General features: G+C 50.5%; 2 protein-coding genes and 3 non-coding genes across 9 annotated transcripts in view; 4 read left to right on the top strand and 1 right to left on the bottom strand.

Annotated features, from left to right (window-relative positions):
• On the bottom strand, window positions 1–6,451 carry TMEM53 (transmembrane protein 53). Its single transcript, XM_065673518.1, has 3 exons — window positions 6,384–6,451; window positions 5,696–5,808; window positions 1–3,918 (listed from the first exon to the last, which is right to left on the bottom strand). Exons 1-3 carry the CDS (start codon window positions 6,424–6,426, stop codon window positions 3,256–3,258), a joined length of 819 nt encoding a protein of 272 aa, XP_065529590.1. The 5' UTR covers window positions 6,427–6,451; the 3' UTR covers window positions 1–3,255.
• Window positions 6,452–6,680: 229 nt separating this feature from the next.
• ARMH1 (armadillo like helical domain containing 1) overlaps window positions 6,681–15,633 on the top strand; it is a 16,714-nt gene continuing 7,761 nt past the window's right edge. For all 5 annotated transcript variants that reach the window (XM_065673513.1, XM_065673514.1, XM_065673516.1 and 2 more), the window contains exons 1-8: window positions 6,681–6,739; window positions 7,585–7,678; window positions 10,016–10,229; window positions 10,567–10,635; window positions 11,130–11,296; window positions 12,713–12,909; window positions 13,062–13,146; window positions 15,379–15,501. In XM_065673513.1, coding sequence (XP_065529585.1) covers window positions 10,024–10,229; window positions 10,567–10,635; window positions 11,130–11,296; window positions 12,713–12,909; window positions 13,062–13,146; window positions 15,379–15,501 — 847 coding nt within the window. In that variant the 5' untranslated portion in view covers window positions 6,681–6,739; window positions 7,585–7,678; window positions 10,016–10,023. The remainder of the gene's footprint in view (window positions 6,740–7,584; window positions 7,679–10,015; window positions 10,230–10,566; window positions 10,636–11,129; window positions 11,297–12,712; window positions 12,910–13,061; window positions 13,147–15,378; window positions 15,502–15,633) is intronic.
• LOC136012475 (U5 spliceosomal RNA) lies at window positions 13,570–13,684 on the top strand. Its single transcript, XR_010611777.1, has one exon. It is a non-coding gene; the product is annotated as a U5 spliceosomal RNA (small nuclear RNA).
• Window positions 14,573–14,687, top strand: LOC136012472 (U5 spliceosomal RNA). Its single transcript, XR_010611773.1, has one exon. It is a non-coding gene; the product is annotated as a U5 spliceosomal RNA (small nuclear RNA).
• LOC136012476 (U5 spliceosomal RNA) lies at window positions 15,135–15,249 on the top strand. The gene has a single exon (XR_010611778.1). It is a non-coding gene; the product is annotated as a U5 spliceosomal RNA (small nuclear RNA).

Genomic DNA, 15,633 nt, shown 5'->3' with positions numbered 1-15,633 from the left:
TTGGTTTAAAACAACACCTTTATTAGGCACAGGTCAGTCTTTGCTCAAGGGGCTGCTCTGAATTAGATGTGCTGCAAGATGCTCCCTCCTGCTCCAAAACTCGACCCCTGGCTAGGCTGAATCATGCCCCTGCTCTGCACCAGTCCCCACCACAGCCTCTCCCAGTGCCATGGGCCACCCTGGCTACACAGGCAGCCCCCAGCAGAGATCGCTTGTGCCATATCCTGCTCCCATCCCACCAGGCAAGCCCAGGGATGCTGCATTTTTCCTCCCAAAGACCACATCTGAAATAAATACCCTCCCATAGCTCCTCTCAGATATTTACTTGGATTTACCAGGATATCCCAACCTTTGGCTTTCAGTGTTCGGGCTGAAGCTCTTTAGGAACCCAGGCTGCACCAAACTGTGACAGTTTAGCAAGGATTAAACATTTGAAGCTGGATTTTTTAAATCCAGTAGTGCTTGGATCAGTTCTTGGCCGTGTGCCTTCAGGCTCCAAGTTATTAACCTTCTGTTTTAAATAACAAGCAACAGAAATAAAGAGGGCAGAAAGGGGAGGGTGAACATACATACTGTATAGGCAAGAAGAAGGTGATGTATCAGACAGTACATTTAACACACGGCTCATAAGCATAATTAAAACTGGCTGGGACACACAAAATGAAACCCACCCGGAAGATTGATGCTGATGGTGCCTCTGTAAATCACTGGCTTGCTGGAGAAGCCCCTGCTCTTACAGAGGTGTGTGCACTGACTAGCCCTGAACTCCAAGTCAGTTTTGAGCAGTGGAAATGCCCATGAGCAAGTTCCTGCCTGTAAAGCCCAGGGGACCTCCAACTGCAGAGCTCCAGCACCTGCTCCCTGCCTGCTGCCATGGAAAGTGGGGAGCTGGAGCAAAGCTGTACTGAATTAGGGAAGCAGCAATCCCATGGTGGGGAGGTGAATGTGGAGCTGACACTGGTGAGGCTCTTCCCAGAGGGAACCTCACACAGGGACAGAGGGTTTAGCTCCAGCTCCTGCCAGCCACGCTCTGCAACAGCCCAAGTCCTTAAACAGGAGAAGTTCCAACACCCACAGCAATAAACAGGAACAGCAGATTCCCAGCCCAGCACAAATGCATTAATCCAGAGGCGTATGTTATGGAGTGTTTAACTGTTCTGTAAATACTGAACCCATAGAAACCAGCATGAGGGCAAGTGCTACTTAAATAACCTTTTATCACCTCTGCTCCCTAAGAGTTTTCCCAGTGCCACAAACGGGCTGGATGCTTAGCAGACACAGCCCAGATCCCTGGGAAGGCAAGCAGAGCCCAACTCAGGAATCACAGCACAGCCAGCACAAACCAAGGGCCTGCTTTAAAAAGCTGGGAGATCTCTGATGAGCTTTCTGGGTACAGGGGACCATGCCTGGATTTTACAGACCCAAACTCCAGGGGGTTCGGAGAAGCAGCAGGCTGGAAGCTATCTATCTATCTTACCCAGGGCAATCACAGCTCATCTTCACAGTGGCAGCTGAAACTGGGATCACAGAAGACAACCCTGAGCAACAAGGACTCCTGTACCTGGAGCCAGTTCTTCATTTAAAAAAAGCTGAAGGTAAAACAGGCTATCAACACCTTTTCACTTAATTATCACCTACACATCCCTGTACATCCTTTACAGCCATGCCCAACATGGCATTACTCTAGTAATTAAACAAGTACAGTACTCTAGTATTAAACAAGTGCTGCCACACTAGCCTGCTAAAAACAGTTCTGCTGGCTGCCGTCCACACCCCACCCTGGTGTACTTCCACAGAGAGCTCCCTCTCTGCATTTCGATTCAGAACAGCAAGTGCTTTATAATTGTGGATGCCAGCATCCCAAGGATGGGCAAGACAAGCATAGCAGCCCACAGGCAGCAAACAGCCATGAAAACCCTCGTGCTTTTTATGTTCCTTCTTTACGAGGGCAGCCCCTTGCTCAAACAAGCCTGTATCACAGCCCTCCACAGCCTGTTCCTGGCAATCTTGGACTAGGAATTTAAAGTTGGCTAATCCTGTCCACCACAAGGTTGATTAACTGGCAATGCTGTGACATGAAGTAAACATATTAGCAGGCTCTCTTCTGTCTTTATCCCCGTTTCTCCCACAAAGAAACAACAAACCCCAAAACCAAACATGGCTGAAGAGCCATGAGTTGCAATGAGCAACTTTTTCACTAGGTGGAATTAATTTCTTGTATTACTAGTACATGCTGCACGGACAGCAAAAACTGATCATCTGAAGAGAACATTATGGGGAAAAACATTGAATGTCGCGGTCATTTGTGGGCTGGAAGTGACTTAAGACACAGCCAGCATAAATCATTGCTCCAAGAGACAGTTTCATTTTTCTCTGTAGTTTCACCTTTCTGTTTCTGTGGTCTTTAGGGTTACAGCTCTGCCAGTTTCCCTGCATTTCCCAAAGCACACTATAGGCTGCTCAAAGACCCACAATAATAAATCAGCAGTTCTCCTAGGAAGCAAAACTACTCAGAAGAACACACAGAAGACAGGAAAGAAGAGAAACAAACACAAGACACATTCGAAAAGGTTAACTTGGATGTTTTAGTTGAAAACCACAAAAGTTATCACAAACATTTGAGCTCTCAACAAGGATCAAAGCTTTGAATGCTCTATCTCAGCTATTTAGTGGAACCAGATGATCGTACGGCCACACTGCCCTGCACACACCTCATCCAGGTCTTACACTTGGTTTCTGGGCCTGATCTCCAGCAAGCAACATAACAAGAGATGGGATGCACCAAGAGAACAGGCAAATCCTGCACAGCTGCTTCTGTTTGCTCACTGTGAGATGAAAGAAATGGCTCAGAAGAAAAAAACAGCTAAAGACATGTAAAATCAGCACAAGGCAACAGACCATGCATATTGAACATGAGTGAACAAGGACACAACGTGGAAAGCAGAGAACAACAGGAGAACAGGAAGAAACAAATAACCACCTGTGTGAAATTCTGGCCTGTGACACCCTGGTGTCATCATCAAAGCGCATCAACATCAACCATCCTAGGATTTCACCTTCAGTACTTTAAATTAATCCTTATCTACCTTCTGCTGTAGCATGGAAGCTTTCAAACTTGTATATGGTGGAGAGAAAAAAACAACCCAAACAGCTAATAAGTCTCAACTTCCCTCCCTCCAAACACGTAAAGGCAAAGGGGATGAAGTTTCCCATATAAACTGAGCAAAGAGGCAAACACTGGTGGTCATTATGGTTCTATTGAGGTGAGCCCTCAAGACAGTCAGACAGGAAAGCTGTACAAAGGCTGCTGTAATAGGTGGGATATGCCCGCATGTGGCTAACATGAGCTGAATATGCGAAGTCCACAGCCTTCACGGAGACACCAAGCCGCTGACGGGCATCAGCCATGGACTTCACTTCGCTGGCCTTGATGATGGCGTCGGCTTGGGAATAGAGGTAAAGCTCAGGCCACCGTGAGGGTGCTTTCAGCAGGGCGTCATAATGGCTCTCGTGGATGAAGCGGGTCAATGGGTACAGCAAGATTCGCAGCACAGCAGCTGTGGTAGCAAAAGCAAACAAGAGGAAATACTTGAGCAGCACATTCCTGGACACCAGGATTGTTGCAAAGGCACGAAGGGCTCCTCTCAGGTTTCTTCTGCCAGGGGCACTATCAAAAATAGTGCCTGCTACTCTGAGGTCTTTAAATTGCTTGTGAGAGTGGAGCATTTCCATGATGTAGCGGTACAGCATGACTCCACCATTGCTGAAAACATGGAAAAGAACCGGTCTGTTCTCAATGCTGTATTCAAAGAGTAGCTCCAGAAGTCGCTTGGCTGGGGTCTGGAGGGACCTGATGCCACAGGTCTCAGAGAAGAATACCATCCTCCATGGAGCTGTGTAGCGGATGACAGTGCACCCCTAAGAAGAACAGAAAGAGATCCCACACACATTTAGGCTGTGCTGCAAATTACATGGAGTAGGCAAGCATCAACACAAAGAACACGAAAATTTGGGACAGGTTTCCAACAGAAACTACAGGGCCAGAAGAAAGTCTTCAGTATCTGTAGCAATGCACCAATATGAACAGGATTATAATAATCATAACAGCACACAGTATTATGAAAAGGTTTATGTGGTATCAGAGGCCTGGATTTTATAATGTTTTAAATCCTTTAGATCTTGTGTTAACTGGCACAGCCCCTGCGGACACTGCCACCCAAGCTTTTACAAGTGTTAGTCTTCGCCCAGGAAGAAAAAACCATCTCTCCAATTCACAAACCATAAGTATGAGCCATTTGGGTAAGAGGGGCCTGCTCTGGTACACATCTATTTCGTGATATTGAAACAAATGCAAGAAGGAGAAGGAACTTCTTCCTGTCTTTGGGCAGTACTTGTTTGCAGCTGTCTCCAAGACTCACCCACAACAAACACTGACATGATTTCCATAAGCCTTTTTGAAGTGCTCCAGCTGTACAAATGAAGAGCAGTGGTTCAGAGATTCAGAACGCCTGACCAACTGCCTTTACAGTTAAGGCCTTACATTTAGGTGTAGATTGGGAAACAGGATCTTGGAGGAGTTTCTAAATAAAGCAGATGGCACTACGTTTATAAATGCTTTAGGTCTTTTCTACCACCTAAACTCACTGACATAACACACTGACAAACATAAGCCAAAGCCACCAGGTTAGCCCTCCGGCCCAGAGCTCCATAGGCAGTGAACAACAAAGAAGGGGATATCAAGTTCTTAAAGTCTTCTGTACAGTCCTACCATGGTTGCAGCCACTTTGCTGCTAGGGAGCTAAGAAACCCCTTTCTTTCCTTTCCCATTTGTGTCATCTTTCTGACAGAAAAGTATTTTTTAAAAAGTCATGCTGCCATGTAACAAGCTCCTCATCTGCTCAGCAGCATTTCTTAGTCACAACATTCACTTCACGATTAATTCTTCACTAGAACAAGGCAATTACTGACTCTTGCACTAGATTACACATTAACAATAATCTTGTTAATGTACAAACTTTACCACCTATAGCTGAAACAGATCTGGATAAATACTGGATCTACAAGCTGGGGTCACTCCAGTAAAATACAGTATTAGAAAATATTATAACTTAGGGAACTAGCAATTAGACAGACCTCTCTAGCTCAAACAAAAGGACTCCCAATAAGCAGGTATGATTATTATAGGATGCCTGTTTCAGAGACAGGATGAAATGAATTTGCATTACAATATTTAGATGAATCACCCTCATAGGAAGGAAAAGCCAAACAAATGACGGACGCTGATGGGCTCTGTCAATCCTCAGCCTGGCCTCACCAAGTATGTGCTGTGATCGATTAGGAAGCCATAAACCCATAATCTTTCCCCACATGTTTACCTGTTTGGAAAGCTAACATAGTTCATATCATTCCTGAATAACTTCAAAAGCCTCAAAGACCTCCAGTGATTCACACAAGTTTCTCCGAGGCAGTAATTTTGTCTCAGCTGCACACACAGAGATTACATCAGCCACTGTTAGGTAGTGCTGCCTGGGCTCAAAGAGACAAGGAGTTTCCAATGACAACAGAACTTGCCACTTGCTCCCAATGACTCTTCAGACTAAGAGAGGCTTTAGAGTGATTTTACCAACATGCACAAAAAGAGGCAGTTTGTCAGAGAGCTGCATGACTGTCATAAAAATATGAATCAGGTACTCACCTTCTGGCTGTAGATTGCACTGTATTTGGCCAGGTATCTGTCCTGGCAGCCTGCCCAACCCAGAAGGATCACCACAGGCTGACCATCTGCATGCCCTCTCTTGGTATTGCTTTCTGAAACAAATCACAAGATTTCAAATGACTGTCCTCCCATCTACCAGAATCAGCACTTACGCCAACTTGCTTAATAAAGTTTAAATGTAACGGTGAACTGGGTATTAGCTTGATTTCTCAGTCAGTTATGCACACTGCCCCATCCCAGTTTCACTACATGGACTCGCAGCACAGTTTCAATCCCCGCAGCTTCCCAACGCTCTCCACTGATGAACAACCAGCAGTGCGCAGATCGCTACGGGGGGCAGAGACCCCTCCTCACACCTCCTAGGAGCTGGGGAGGCATCAGAGGGAACGTGTCCTGCACTGCCCTCCACAAACGACCAGACGCAAGTGTCCCACGGCTCCCGCCCCTCCCGTACAGGTCCCACAGGTCCGATCCCCAGCGTCCCCCCTCAGGAACCCCCGCGGCCTGGTCGCCTGGTCCCCTCGCCCACCCTCAGGAGCCCCCCAGGCCCGACCCCCGCCTCTCCACCCTTTAGGGTGCCCCCGACCCTCCTGTCACTGCGGTCCCCCCGGTCCCCCCCGCCTCCCCTTTCCCCTCGGAGCCCCCCCCGGCCCGCTGTCCCCCTCACCGCAGTCGTCCCCCGGCGCCAGCTCCACCACCGCGTCCTCCATCCTGCCGGCGCCCGTGCCCACTAACTCCCACCTCCCCACCCACCGGCGCTTCCGTTGTCCCGCACAGGAAGCCCCGCCCCCAGCCCCGCCCCGCAGCCAATGGGAAGGCGAAGCGCGCACCCCGCCTCACACTCCGTCCCGTCCCCTCCCCGCCTCCCATTTCCTTAGCAACGCGCCCTTAGCACCCGGAGGGGAAGCCCCGCCCACTGTGGTGTAACCTCGCCCTCCCATTGGGCAGAAGGGATAAAAGCGGATAGTGATTGGCTCGGGTGAGGTGTCAGTCATTCGGCGGGTATCCGCCTCCTCAGGGAAGGTGAGGGGGAGTGAGGGGCTGAGGGGAGCGCTGCCGTTGGGGGGTGTAGGGCCTGGAAGGGTCGGGATGAGCGGGACTGTAGGGCCTGGAGGTCGGGACATGGTCAGAGGGGCTGGGGGATAGGCTGGGAGTGGGGGTTTGAGGGGGTCGTTGGTCCTGAGCTGGGCGTTTGGGTCTGGGGGAGCCCATGGGGACAGGGAGCGTGTGAGGGACTGTAGGGGCTGAGGTGGTTTTGGGGTGTAGTTGGGCTGGCTCAAGCCTGGAATGGGGAATGTTGAGGCTGCAGTGGATTAGGGCAGGGATCTGTGCAGGAGTCAGCGCAGGGCCTGGCTGGGGGTGAGGGGAGTGCAGGGGTTAGGTTTGGGGTGGTAGCTGGGGTTAACAGTGGTGCTGGGAGGCAGGACATGTAGTGAGAGAGGGGCCAGTGGGACTGTGGTGGATAGGGGTTGGGTGGAAGGCATTGGGGTGTACTGAGGAAGGTGCATTGTGTATGAGGAGGGTTGTGGGGGACTTGAGGTGTGGCAGGAGGGGGTGAAACCTGCTAGGGAAATACAAGCTCAAAGTTTTGCTTGAGGCTGGGCAAAATCTTAGTGTTGCAAGATGCAAAGGTAGTGCCAAATCACCATCACTCTGTCCTTCCATGAGTTCAAGGCTGTCAGTCCCTGGCACCTCACACTCCCACTGAGGGTGATGCAACACCACTGTCTTTTGATCTCAATCTGATGATTTAGCAGCACTCTGGATGTAAAGAACTGCTGAATTGCTAAAGCCAGTTGCTAAATCACTTGTCCTTTTCTTGGCAGCAATAAAGCTCTGCCCTGACCCAGCCTTGTTTTGGTTATTAGGTCCAGTGGACTGGGGTGGCAGCCCAGCACTGTTGAGAGCAGAGTTTGAAGCCAGTTACATGCTGATGCTAGCAGTGACAAACGACTCAGGCAAGTCATTTAACTTCCCATATGTATCCATCTGTATGTTCCCATATGTAAAATAGTCATCATAAAAATATTCATGTATGTTTTCAGGGTACTTTGTAATGTTGGCTTAAAGACTACTCTGTCAGCAGATGCTGTTATTATAGCAACCAGGGACTGATACCACTGTATCCTCAGAAGCCTCATGTTATTGTTTCCAGCTTTTTTTTTTTCTCTTTTTTTTTTTTGGCCGTTGATTCATAGGCAAGCCCTGTGTATCCCTAAAATCCTCACGTCTAGAGGCTGGTGCTGGTATTTCTGAATAGTGGAGGGCTTACTGCAGCTTTATAATAAAAATAGGGTAGCATTACACCACCAGCATCTTCAACATAAATATGGAAACGTTAATTTAGAATCAATTTTGGGATGTTTCAGACTGTAAAGTTCTTTTAACTAGATCTCTGTTGAGGACAGAGGAGCACTTTATGGGACTGTAAATTTCATGCAAACAGCGCTGTGAAATACAAGTTCCCCCTACACACTAGCTGTTCTCTCAATATCAATCATATGCCTTGCAAGTAATGTTTCACAAATATTCTGTAAATCACAGGAAAATGCTCGCAGTAATGTGAAATATGACTTTCACTTGACTGTTTCACCAGAGGCCCCTAACAGGCCATTCTCCTGTCAGCACTAACATTTGTTATGGCTAATAACATTTTCAATCACAACTATTTTGGGAAAATGGATTTATTTTAAACCTGCTTCCCTGCAAAGGAGATCCTGAAAATGCCCTGCCAAGGACACAGGCTCCTTACAGAGCACAGACCGTTAATTCCCAAATGAGATTTCATCTTGTCTTAGTTCTCAAACATTGTTTCTTAGACAGCTTTTTGAAGACGTTGTTTGTTTGTTTGTTTTCAGGTACTGTTTTCAGGTACTGAGGTTCATGTTCACCTCTTGGTCATTGCTTTCAGTCTGCTCTAGGTGATAGGAATAGAAAGTTACTTTTGAGCAGCTTAGGGATATTCTGGAACTGATCTGGAATTTTGGTCCAGATTCTAGGGAAAAGAAGCTTAAGAACTTTGTGGATAGGAAACTGCTAATCTTGGTAACTTATATTACATTGAAAGAAACTTCTTATTCTGAAACCTGAAGATTTTGTGTCATTTTAACTTTTTTTCCTCCTAAACCACACTTTACATAGAACCTAAAATGGTGCTTTTCTTACATACGAAGTTCAAGAATGGTATTAGGTAGGGTATGAATTCCTTTCTCATCCTCAAGCATGCTGCTACGCCTTGATGGAGGACAACATACCTGTGTTAATGTAGATGTCTGTGACCTCATCCCTCTTTCTGCACCTGTTTGTGTACGTGGACACTGGTGTTTAACTGCAGTGCTTCTTGAGGTTGGTCAGTCTCTTGAGGCCAAACACATAAACATCAGTGGAATTCTCATCTACCTCAATGGAGAACTTAATCCTCTAATGTTTCATTCCCCTACAAAGTGTACCTTCACAATTGTCAAGATGGACTAGGGGATATTCCATACTGAGCGAAAAGTGTACCAAAGAATTTGGGCAAATTATGGATTGCTTTATTTAACACCTATATGAAGGGATGGAAGGAAGTGCAGGCGAAGGATGCTCCTGGACTTTCTGTCTTCTTGTCTATAGTTCTTATAATTTTAGGTTTTCTTAGATTGTTTAAAAACATGCCATAGCAATTAGCTAAGTAAAAAACAGAGCAAATATCTGTCATGCCAAAGGGTCCCAAAGTACTCTCCCACTGACAAGACCAAGCACATCTTCCTGGAGTGGATGTGGACCCAGTCCAAATGGCTGTCACTGCATCACACAAATGAGGGCATGCTGGCTGCTGTACTAACAGGCATTTACAGCCCCCTTGACCCTGTCACTCCCCATAAATCCATACCTATTTGTGATCTCATTTCACCCTAGTTATTCTGTGGCAGGTCAGATATGGGATGCAGTTTTCATATCATGAGGCTAGTGAGAAACCAAGGCTGGGGTAATGGGTAACATCAAAATGACTTTATTAACAGAGCAGAGAAGAGAGCTCCTGTGGTGAAGCCACCTGCCCTGGAAAATAATCTCAAGTCTGTTGCAAATTCATTATGCAGCTTCAGACACACCAGAACTCTCCTTTTGCCTCAGGTTTTCTATCTATGAAATTAGTATTAAAGATAATGAGATTAAATTAATGGTTAGTAAGTGCTTTAAACCTAAATGATTCTATATTATTTGCCAGAGATTTTTAATCTGATTTTGGTAGAAACTCCTTAGTACAGACTTCTTCTATCTCCTAAGCCCTTTTTTAACTTCTGGCTTTTCTCTAGGCAGAAGAGATCATGACTTCTGTCAAAGAGCAGGAAGCCACCAGGAGGCTCATGGTTTTCTTGCAGGAATGGGATAGTGCCCACAAAGTTGCACGGAGCCACATACTGGACAATTTCATTAAAAGCAACGACAGCAAGACAGAACCAGAACTGGAGCTGGAGTTCTCCCAGGGAGCCAGCTTGTTTCTGGCTCGCCTAGCAGCATGGCTCAGGATGACGTATCTGCTTCCTTGGAGGTGGCAGTGGGATGGAGAGAAGGGGAAAGTTCTTCACCAAAAAATTGTTTAAAGGGTAAGCTTCTGTATGGAGACATCCATATCCAGCTGTGTTCTGCAGGGTTAAATATCCCTGTCTATCTAAAGATGGAACTAAAGGGAGAGCCATGTAACCTGTCTCTCACAGACCTAGAATTAGTGGGTTTTCTCATATTGGGATGGGGTGAAGGTCCATGCACTCTCACATGAGAGAGTAGGCAGTTCAGACCTCCACACCACCAAAGAAGGCCTGTGGGATACCACAGTGGTCTGCATATCTCTCCTTAACCCTGCCAAACAGCTACACGTACAGCACATGCCTCAGAAAGCTGCTCAGGTCCATTGGCATCTTCCTATCTGCTGCAAGTGGGTGAGTATGGAATGTCACTGTATGAGAGGTGCATGGGGAAGGCACACAAGCGTGAGCAGATAAAGCAACAAGTCGTTGGACATGTTTTGTGAGAGCTGTGTAAGAACTTCAGGCAAGGCAAGGCAATCCTCAGTGAGGCTTCTGGTAGGAATTTTGAATGCTCTCTAAACCAAATCCACTGCTTATGCACATCTCCAGAGCCATCGGGTCATTGACACAATGTAGAATGAGTGTGGTGAGAGTCTGAGTGCAGAGATGGAGCCTTCTCTGCCTGTGGTTCTGAAATGAGCACAGGGTAAAACAGGAGCTGGTAACCTCCTGGCAGCAAAGCATCCTGTTGGAAGGCATCTGCCTCTGCGTTCCAGGCTAAGCCTCCTGGTGTTCCCTGACAGGGCACCCACACTCAAAAACAGGAGGTGATGGTTCCTGGGAGCATGATGCAGTGACAGAGGAAGTAGGTGATGCTTTTAGCTTTGTTCCCCCTATCCTTGCAGACACAGATACCTTATCGAATTCCTGGAGATCGGAGATGTCTTGATTCTCCTGGAAATACTAGGGCTGAACTACCACAAAGAAGAGGACAAGAGGGAGTCTGTAAAGCTGCTGCAGCTCATTGCAGATGCTGGCAGGAAGTATAAGGAGCTCATCTGTGAAAGCTATGGTAGGCAGTGTGTCCATATGTGCTTGTTCCTAGTTCAGACAAAGATGTTATCCCATGACCTCTAGCCTCTGGGGCTGCTGGAGGTGCTGAGCCATTCCCTTCCCTCCCCCTGCTGATGGCAGATGCCCCAGTGTTCTGCTAGAAGGAGTTCAGAGTTTTGGCTGTTGAGCAGTTGCATTTCATTCCCTCTCTGTTTGTACTGAGCTTGCTTTCTTTACACTTACTTCTTTTGATGTGATATTGCTGTCCTCCTGGTTGCAACTGCTTCAGTTAAAACCCACAAAACAGTTTCCTTTCTTACCTGCAGCATTCACCTACTGCAAACTTTCCTCTTGGGGTGGGAGGGTTTTGCAGTTTGTACCTTGGCTGGCTGAACATGAGCCAGCTTGTGCCCAGGCCGCCAAGCAGGCCAACGGCATCCTGGCCTATATCAGCAGTAGTGTGGTAAGCAGGACTAGGGAAGTGATCATCCCCCTGGTGAGTGATCATCAGCACTGGTGAGGCTGTACCTCAAACACTGTGTTCAGCTCTGGGCCCTTCAGTACAAGAGAGATATTGAGCTGCTGGATCAGGACCAGAGAAGGGCAACAAAGCTGGTGAAAGGTCTGGAGCACATCTGACAAGGAACGGCTGAGAGAACAGGGGTTGTTTAGTTTAGAGAAGAGAAGGTTCAGGAGGGACCTTATCTCTCTCTACAGCTACCTGAAAGGAGGATAGAGTGGAGCTGGCTGGTCTCTTCTCCCAAGTAACAAGTGATAGGACAAGAGGTAACAGTCTCAAGCTGCACCAGGGGAGGTTTAGACTGGATATTAGGAACAATTTCTTCATTGAAAGGGTGGTTAGGCATTGGAACAGGCTGCCCAGGGCAGTGTTGGAATCACCATCCCTGGAACTGTTCACAAACCACGTAGATGAAGCCCTTATTGACATGGTTTAGTGGTGGACTTGGCAGTCCTAGGGTGGAAGTTGGGCTTGATGATCTTAAAGGTCTTTTCCAACCAAGTTGGTCCTATGATTTTGAAAGAACATTACAACAGGTTTCTTCCTGTTTTGTTTCAATTTTTCCTGGGCAGCAGAAGCCAAACCCTGTTAGCCATTCTGTAGCTCAGATTCCATTGTCGGAGGCCATGAAGTGATACCTGCCATCACAGAAAGACAAAGCTGCAGGATCATCAGAGGGATCCCTAGCAGTGCCAGACTCTGCTCATGTAAATGCCTGTGGAAGCGCCTTGGCCACATACTCCAGTTAGAATTTTGCCAACTGGTTTTCCAAAGAACTTTTTCTTGGCTTCTCTTCTTCAAGGCATATTTTGAGTGGGATGTGGTGCTGGGTTCCCTCTGGGGTGGCAGTGGAACAGCTGAGCTGGGTGATCCAGGCTCATGCAGGCACATGAGCTGGTGTCTCTCTTTGCACAGGAGTGCAATCCCTTGCCAAGTTCTTGGCCACTTCCAACTCAGCAGAGGCTCAAGAAGACACGCAGATTCTGCTGGACTCTTTGGGCCACAGCAATCCCAAGTACCAGAACCAAGTCTACAAAGGCCTCATTGCTGTGCTGCCATGTGCCTCCCCCCGAGCCCAGCAGCTGGCTCTGCAGACACTGCGTGTCATGCAGGTAGGTCATGGCTAAGGGCAGCGTTAGCTTCCCTATCTGTCCTTCCTGCCCTGGCAGGAGCTGGGACAGCCTCCTTGGCATCAGAGCTGGAAGAGGACAGCCTGGAGTATGGTGTGAAGACTGTCCTTGTCACTCTCCCCTTTCCCCCGCAGGACGTGGTGGGAGAGGCGCCCACAGCCGTGGTGGAGCCGGTGCTGGGTGTGCTGCGCTCCACACACCTGCAGGTCCAGCACGAAGGTAAGACCCGTCTAGCTGCCCTGGGCAGGGGCTGAGGGTGCCTGGGGGAGGCTGTGGGTGTGCGTAAGAGCGGCTTGGGCAGGGGATGGGATGCCTCTGCCCGTGTGGCAGCGGGACCAGACGGGCGGATCACCCCGCAAGGGGGTGCAGCCTCCCTCGGCGACTCGGGTGCCTCATTAGCATGCGGCTCCTTAGCAATGCTGTCATTTGCATACCCAGGGTGCACTGCGGACCGGCGCCCCGGCCCCGTTGAAGTTGTCCGTTCCCGCGGGGCCGCCGCTGTCCGGGTGCGGGGCATTGCCCGTGTACGCCGTAAGGGGGGCGACGAGCCATAGCTGCGGGGACAGAGCGGGAGTGGCGGGGTCGCCGTGTCCTACAGAGTGACAACCGGGGGAGGCTGCGTGTGCGCGGGGACTCGAGGGCATACTCTGGTTTCTCTTCAGACCGCATAAATCTTTCGCCTTTTACTAAAGATTTCCGTGGAGAGGAACAAGCACGAGTGTCGAGGAATTTTTTGAGGCTCCGCTTCGGCGGAGCTGACCCTATTCTGGTTAAAGACAGAGCTCGTCCTACTATGGGGAAAGAAACTGGGAAAGGTGGGAGTTGCAGTAGTGCAATGACCGCGGAGTAGATAAACGAGCCGCTTTGGGGCGGGTCAGCGAGGGCCAGCCTGGCTCCGGGAACCCAATGGGGCTAGGCCCGGCCCGGCTGCCCGCAGCGCTCAACCCGCTGCTCGGGCATCTGCGCCGCCCTTTCCCCCGCCGCCGGCGGCCGCTTCATCACCCACCCTGCGCAGGGCACCCTACGTCTGCCCAGAGGACGAGCGAACGGTCGGTCGGTCCCTGCCCTCGGACCCGGCGATGCAGAGAGGCCGCTGCCTCCGGCAGGTCGTGCTCCGAGAGAAGCGGTTACGTGGGGACCTGCCCCCGCCCCGCCGCTCAGGGCCGTCCCGCACCGCCGCTCCGCTCCGCTCCGCCGCCTCTCCCGGTGCCGCCTGTTCGCCTCTGCGCGGCGCTGTCCGCGGGGACGACGCGACCCCAGCCGGGCAGCGCATAGTCCCGCCCCGCTTCCGCTCAGGGTCCCGCCTGCCCCTCGCCATCGCCGCGCCCCGGTCCGGCCCACCCGGTACCGGCAAGGCCCCGCCCAGCGCTGCCGCGATGCAGGGAGCAGGCTCCTCATTAGCATGTTCTTCATTAGCATAGCCTCATTAGCATACCCAGGGTGCAGTGCGGGGCAGCGCCGTGCCGCCCGCCTGTTGCCGCCGCCCGGAACCGGCGTGGCCGGCGGGCTTGGGCCGAGCCGAGGGTGTCGGTAGCTGCGGCGAGCCGGTGCTGGTTGGGTGGGAAGCGTAGCTCGGAGGGGGGAGTCGCCGTGTCCTGCGGGGCAGCAGCCGGGGGTGGGAAGGCTGCAGGGGAAGAATGCAACCATACTCTGGTTTCTCTTCAGATCGTATAAATCTTTCGCCTTTTACTAAAGATTTCCGTGGAGAGGAACAAGCACGAGTGTCGAGGAATTTTTTGAGGCTCCACTTCGGTGGAGCTGACCCTATCCTGGTTAAAGACAGACCAATAACAAAAGCCTGGCTGGGGGGTTGCGAAGAGCGTCGGCCTTCGGCTGCATGCTGGTGTGGTCCAACCGGGCCGACATGCGGCTCGGCGGGGAGAGAAGCGAGGTCTCGCTGTGGGACAGGCTGCGGGCTGACCCCACGCCTCATCTGCGCCCGCCCGCCGCTTCATTGTCATGCGCCTCATCAGCACGCCGTTACTTTGCATACCCAGAGCGCACCGCGACAGCGCGGTGCTGCCCGGTGTCCGCTGCTGCGGCCGGTGCCATCGCCGGTCCGAGCTGTTTGGGTCTGCGCGGCTCGGGTGGCGGCGGCGGGGCTGGGTTGCGGGGCACCGCGGGGCCAGGAGCAGGCGATCGGGTGTCGCCCTAAGCTCTGGGTGGCGGGGCAGGCGGGCGGTGGTGGCGGGGGACGACAGCAGAGCGTACTCTGGTTTCTCTTCAGACCGTATAAATCTTTCGCCTTTTACTAAAGATTTCCGTGGAGAGGAACAAGCACGAGTGTCGAGGAATTTTTTGAGGCTCCGCTTCGGCGGAGCTGACCCTATTTCGGTTAAAGACAGATGGAATATTTCGTAACTGTTAGACCCTCATGGTTTAGCAACCATCCGACCTCGGGGTGGTTATTTCCTGCTTTACCATGATCACTGCCTTTGCCCTCTCCTCCAGCCATCCAGCTGCTGAAGGTCCTCATGGCCCATCAGGTCCGCCCAGCGCTGCTAGAGGGCCTCGTGGCGTTCCTGACACCGTCCTGCAGGAAAGAGCTCACCTTCTGCAGCGAGACCGCCGCAGGTACACAGCAGGATGCAGCCTGCCAGGGCGCCCAGCGCGGCGCTTCCGCTGGGGTCCTCAACTCCTTCCGCAGGGCTCAGCCATCCCCCTGACTTGTAGGGGGGAGGCTCTTAGTGCTGCGGGCATCATGCA

This window comes from Lathamus discolor, chromosome 3 (genome assembly GCF_037157495.1).
Source record: "Lathamus discolor isolate bLatDis1 chromosome 3, bLatDis1.hap1, whole genome shotgun sequence".
In the NCBI taxonomy this organism is placed as follows: Eukaryota; Metazoa; Chordata; class Aves; order Psittaciformes; family Psittacidae; genus Lathamus; species Lathamus discolor.
Note: the sequence above shows the minus strand (reverse complement) of the source record. Positions and strands in the feature narration are given on the sequence as shown.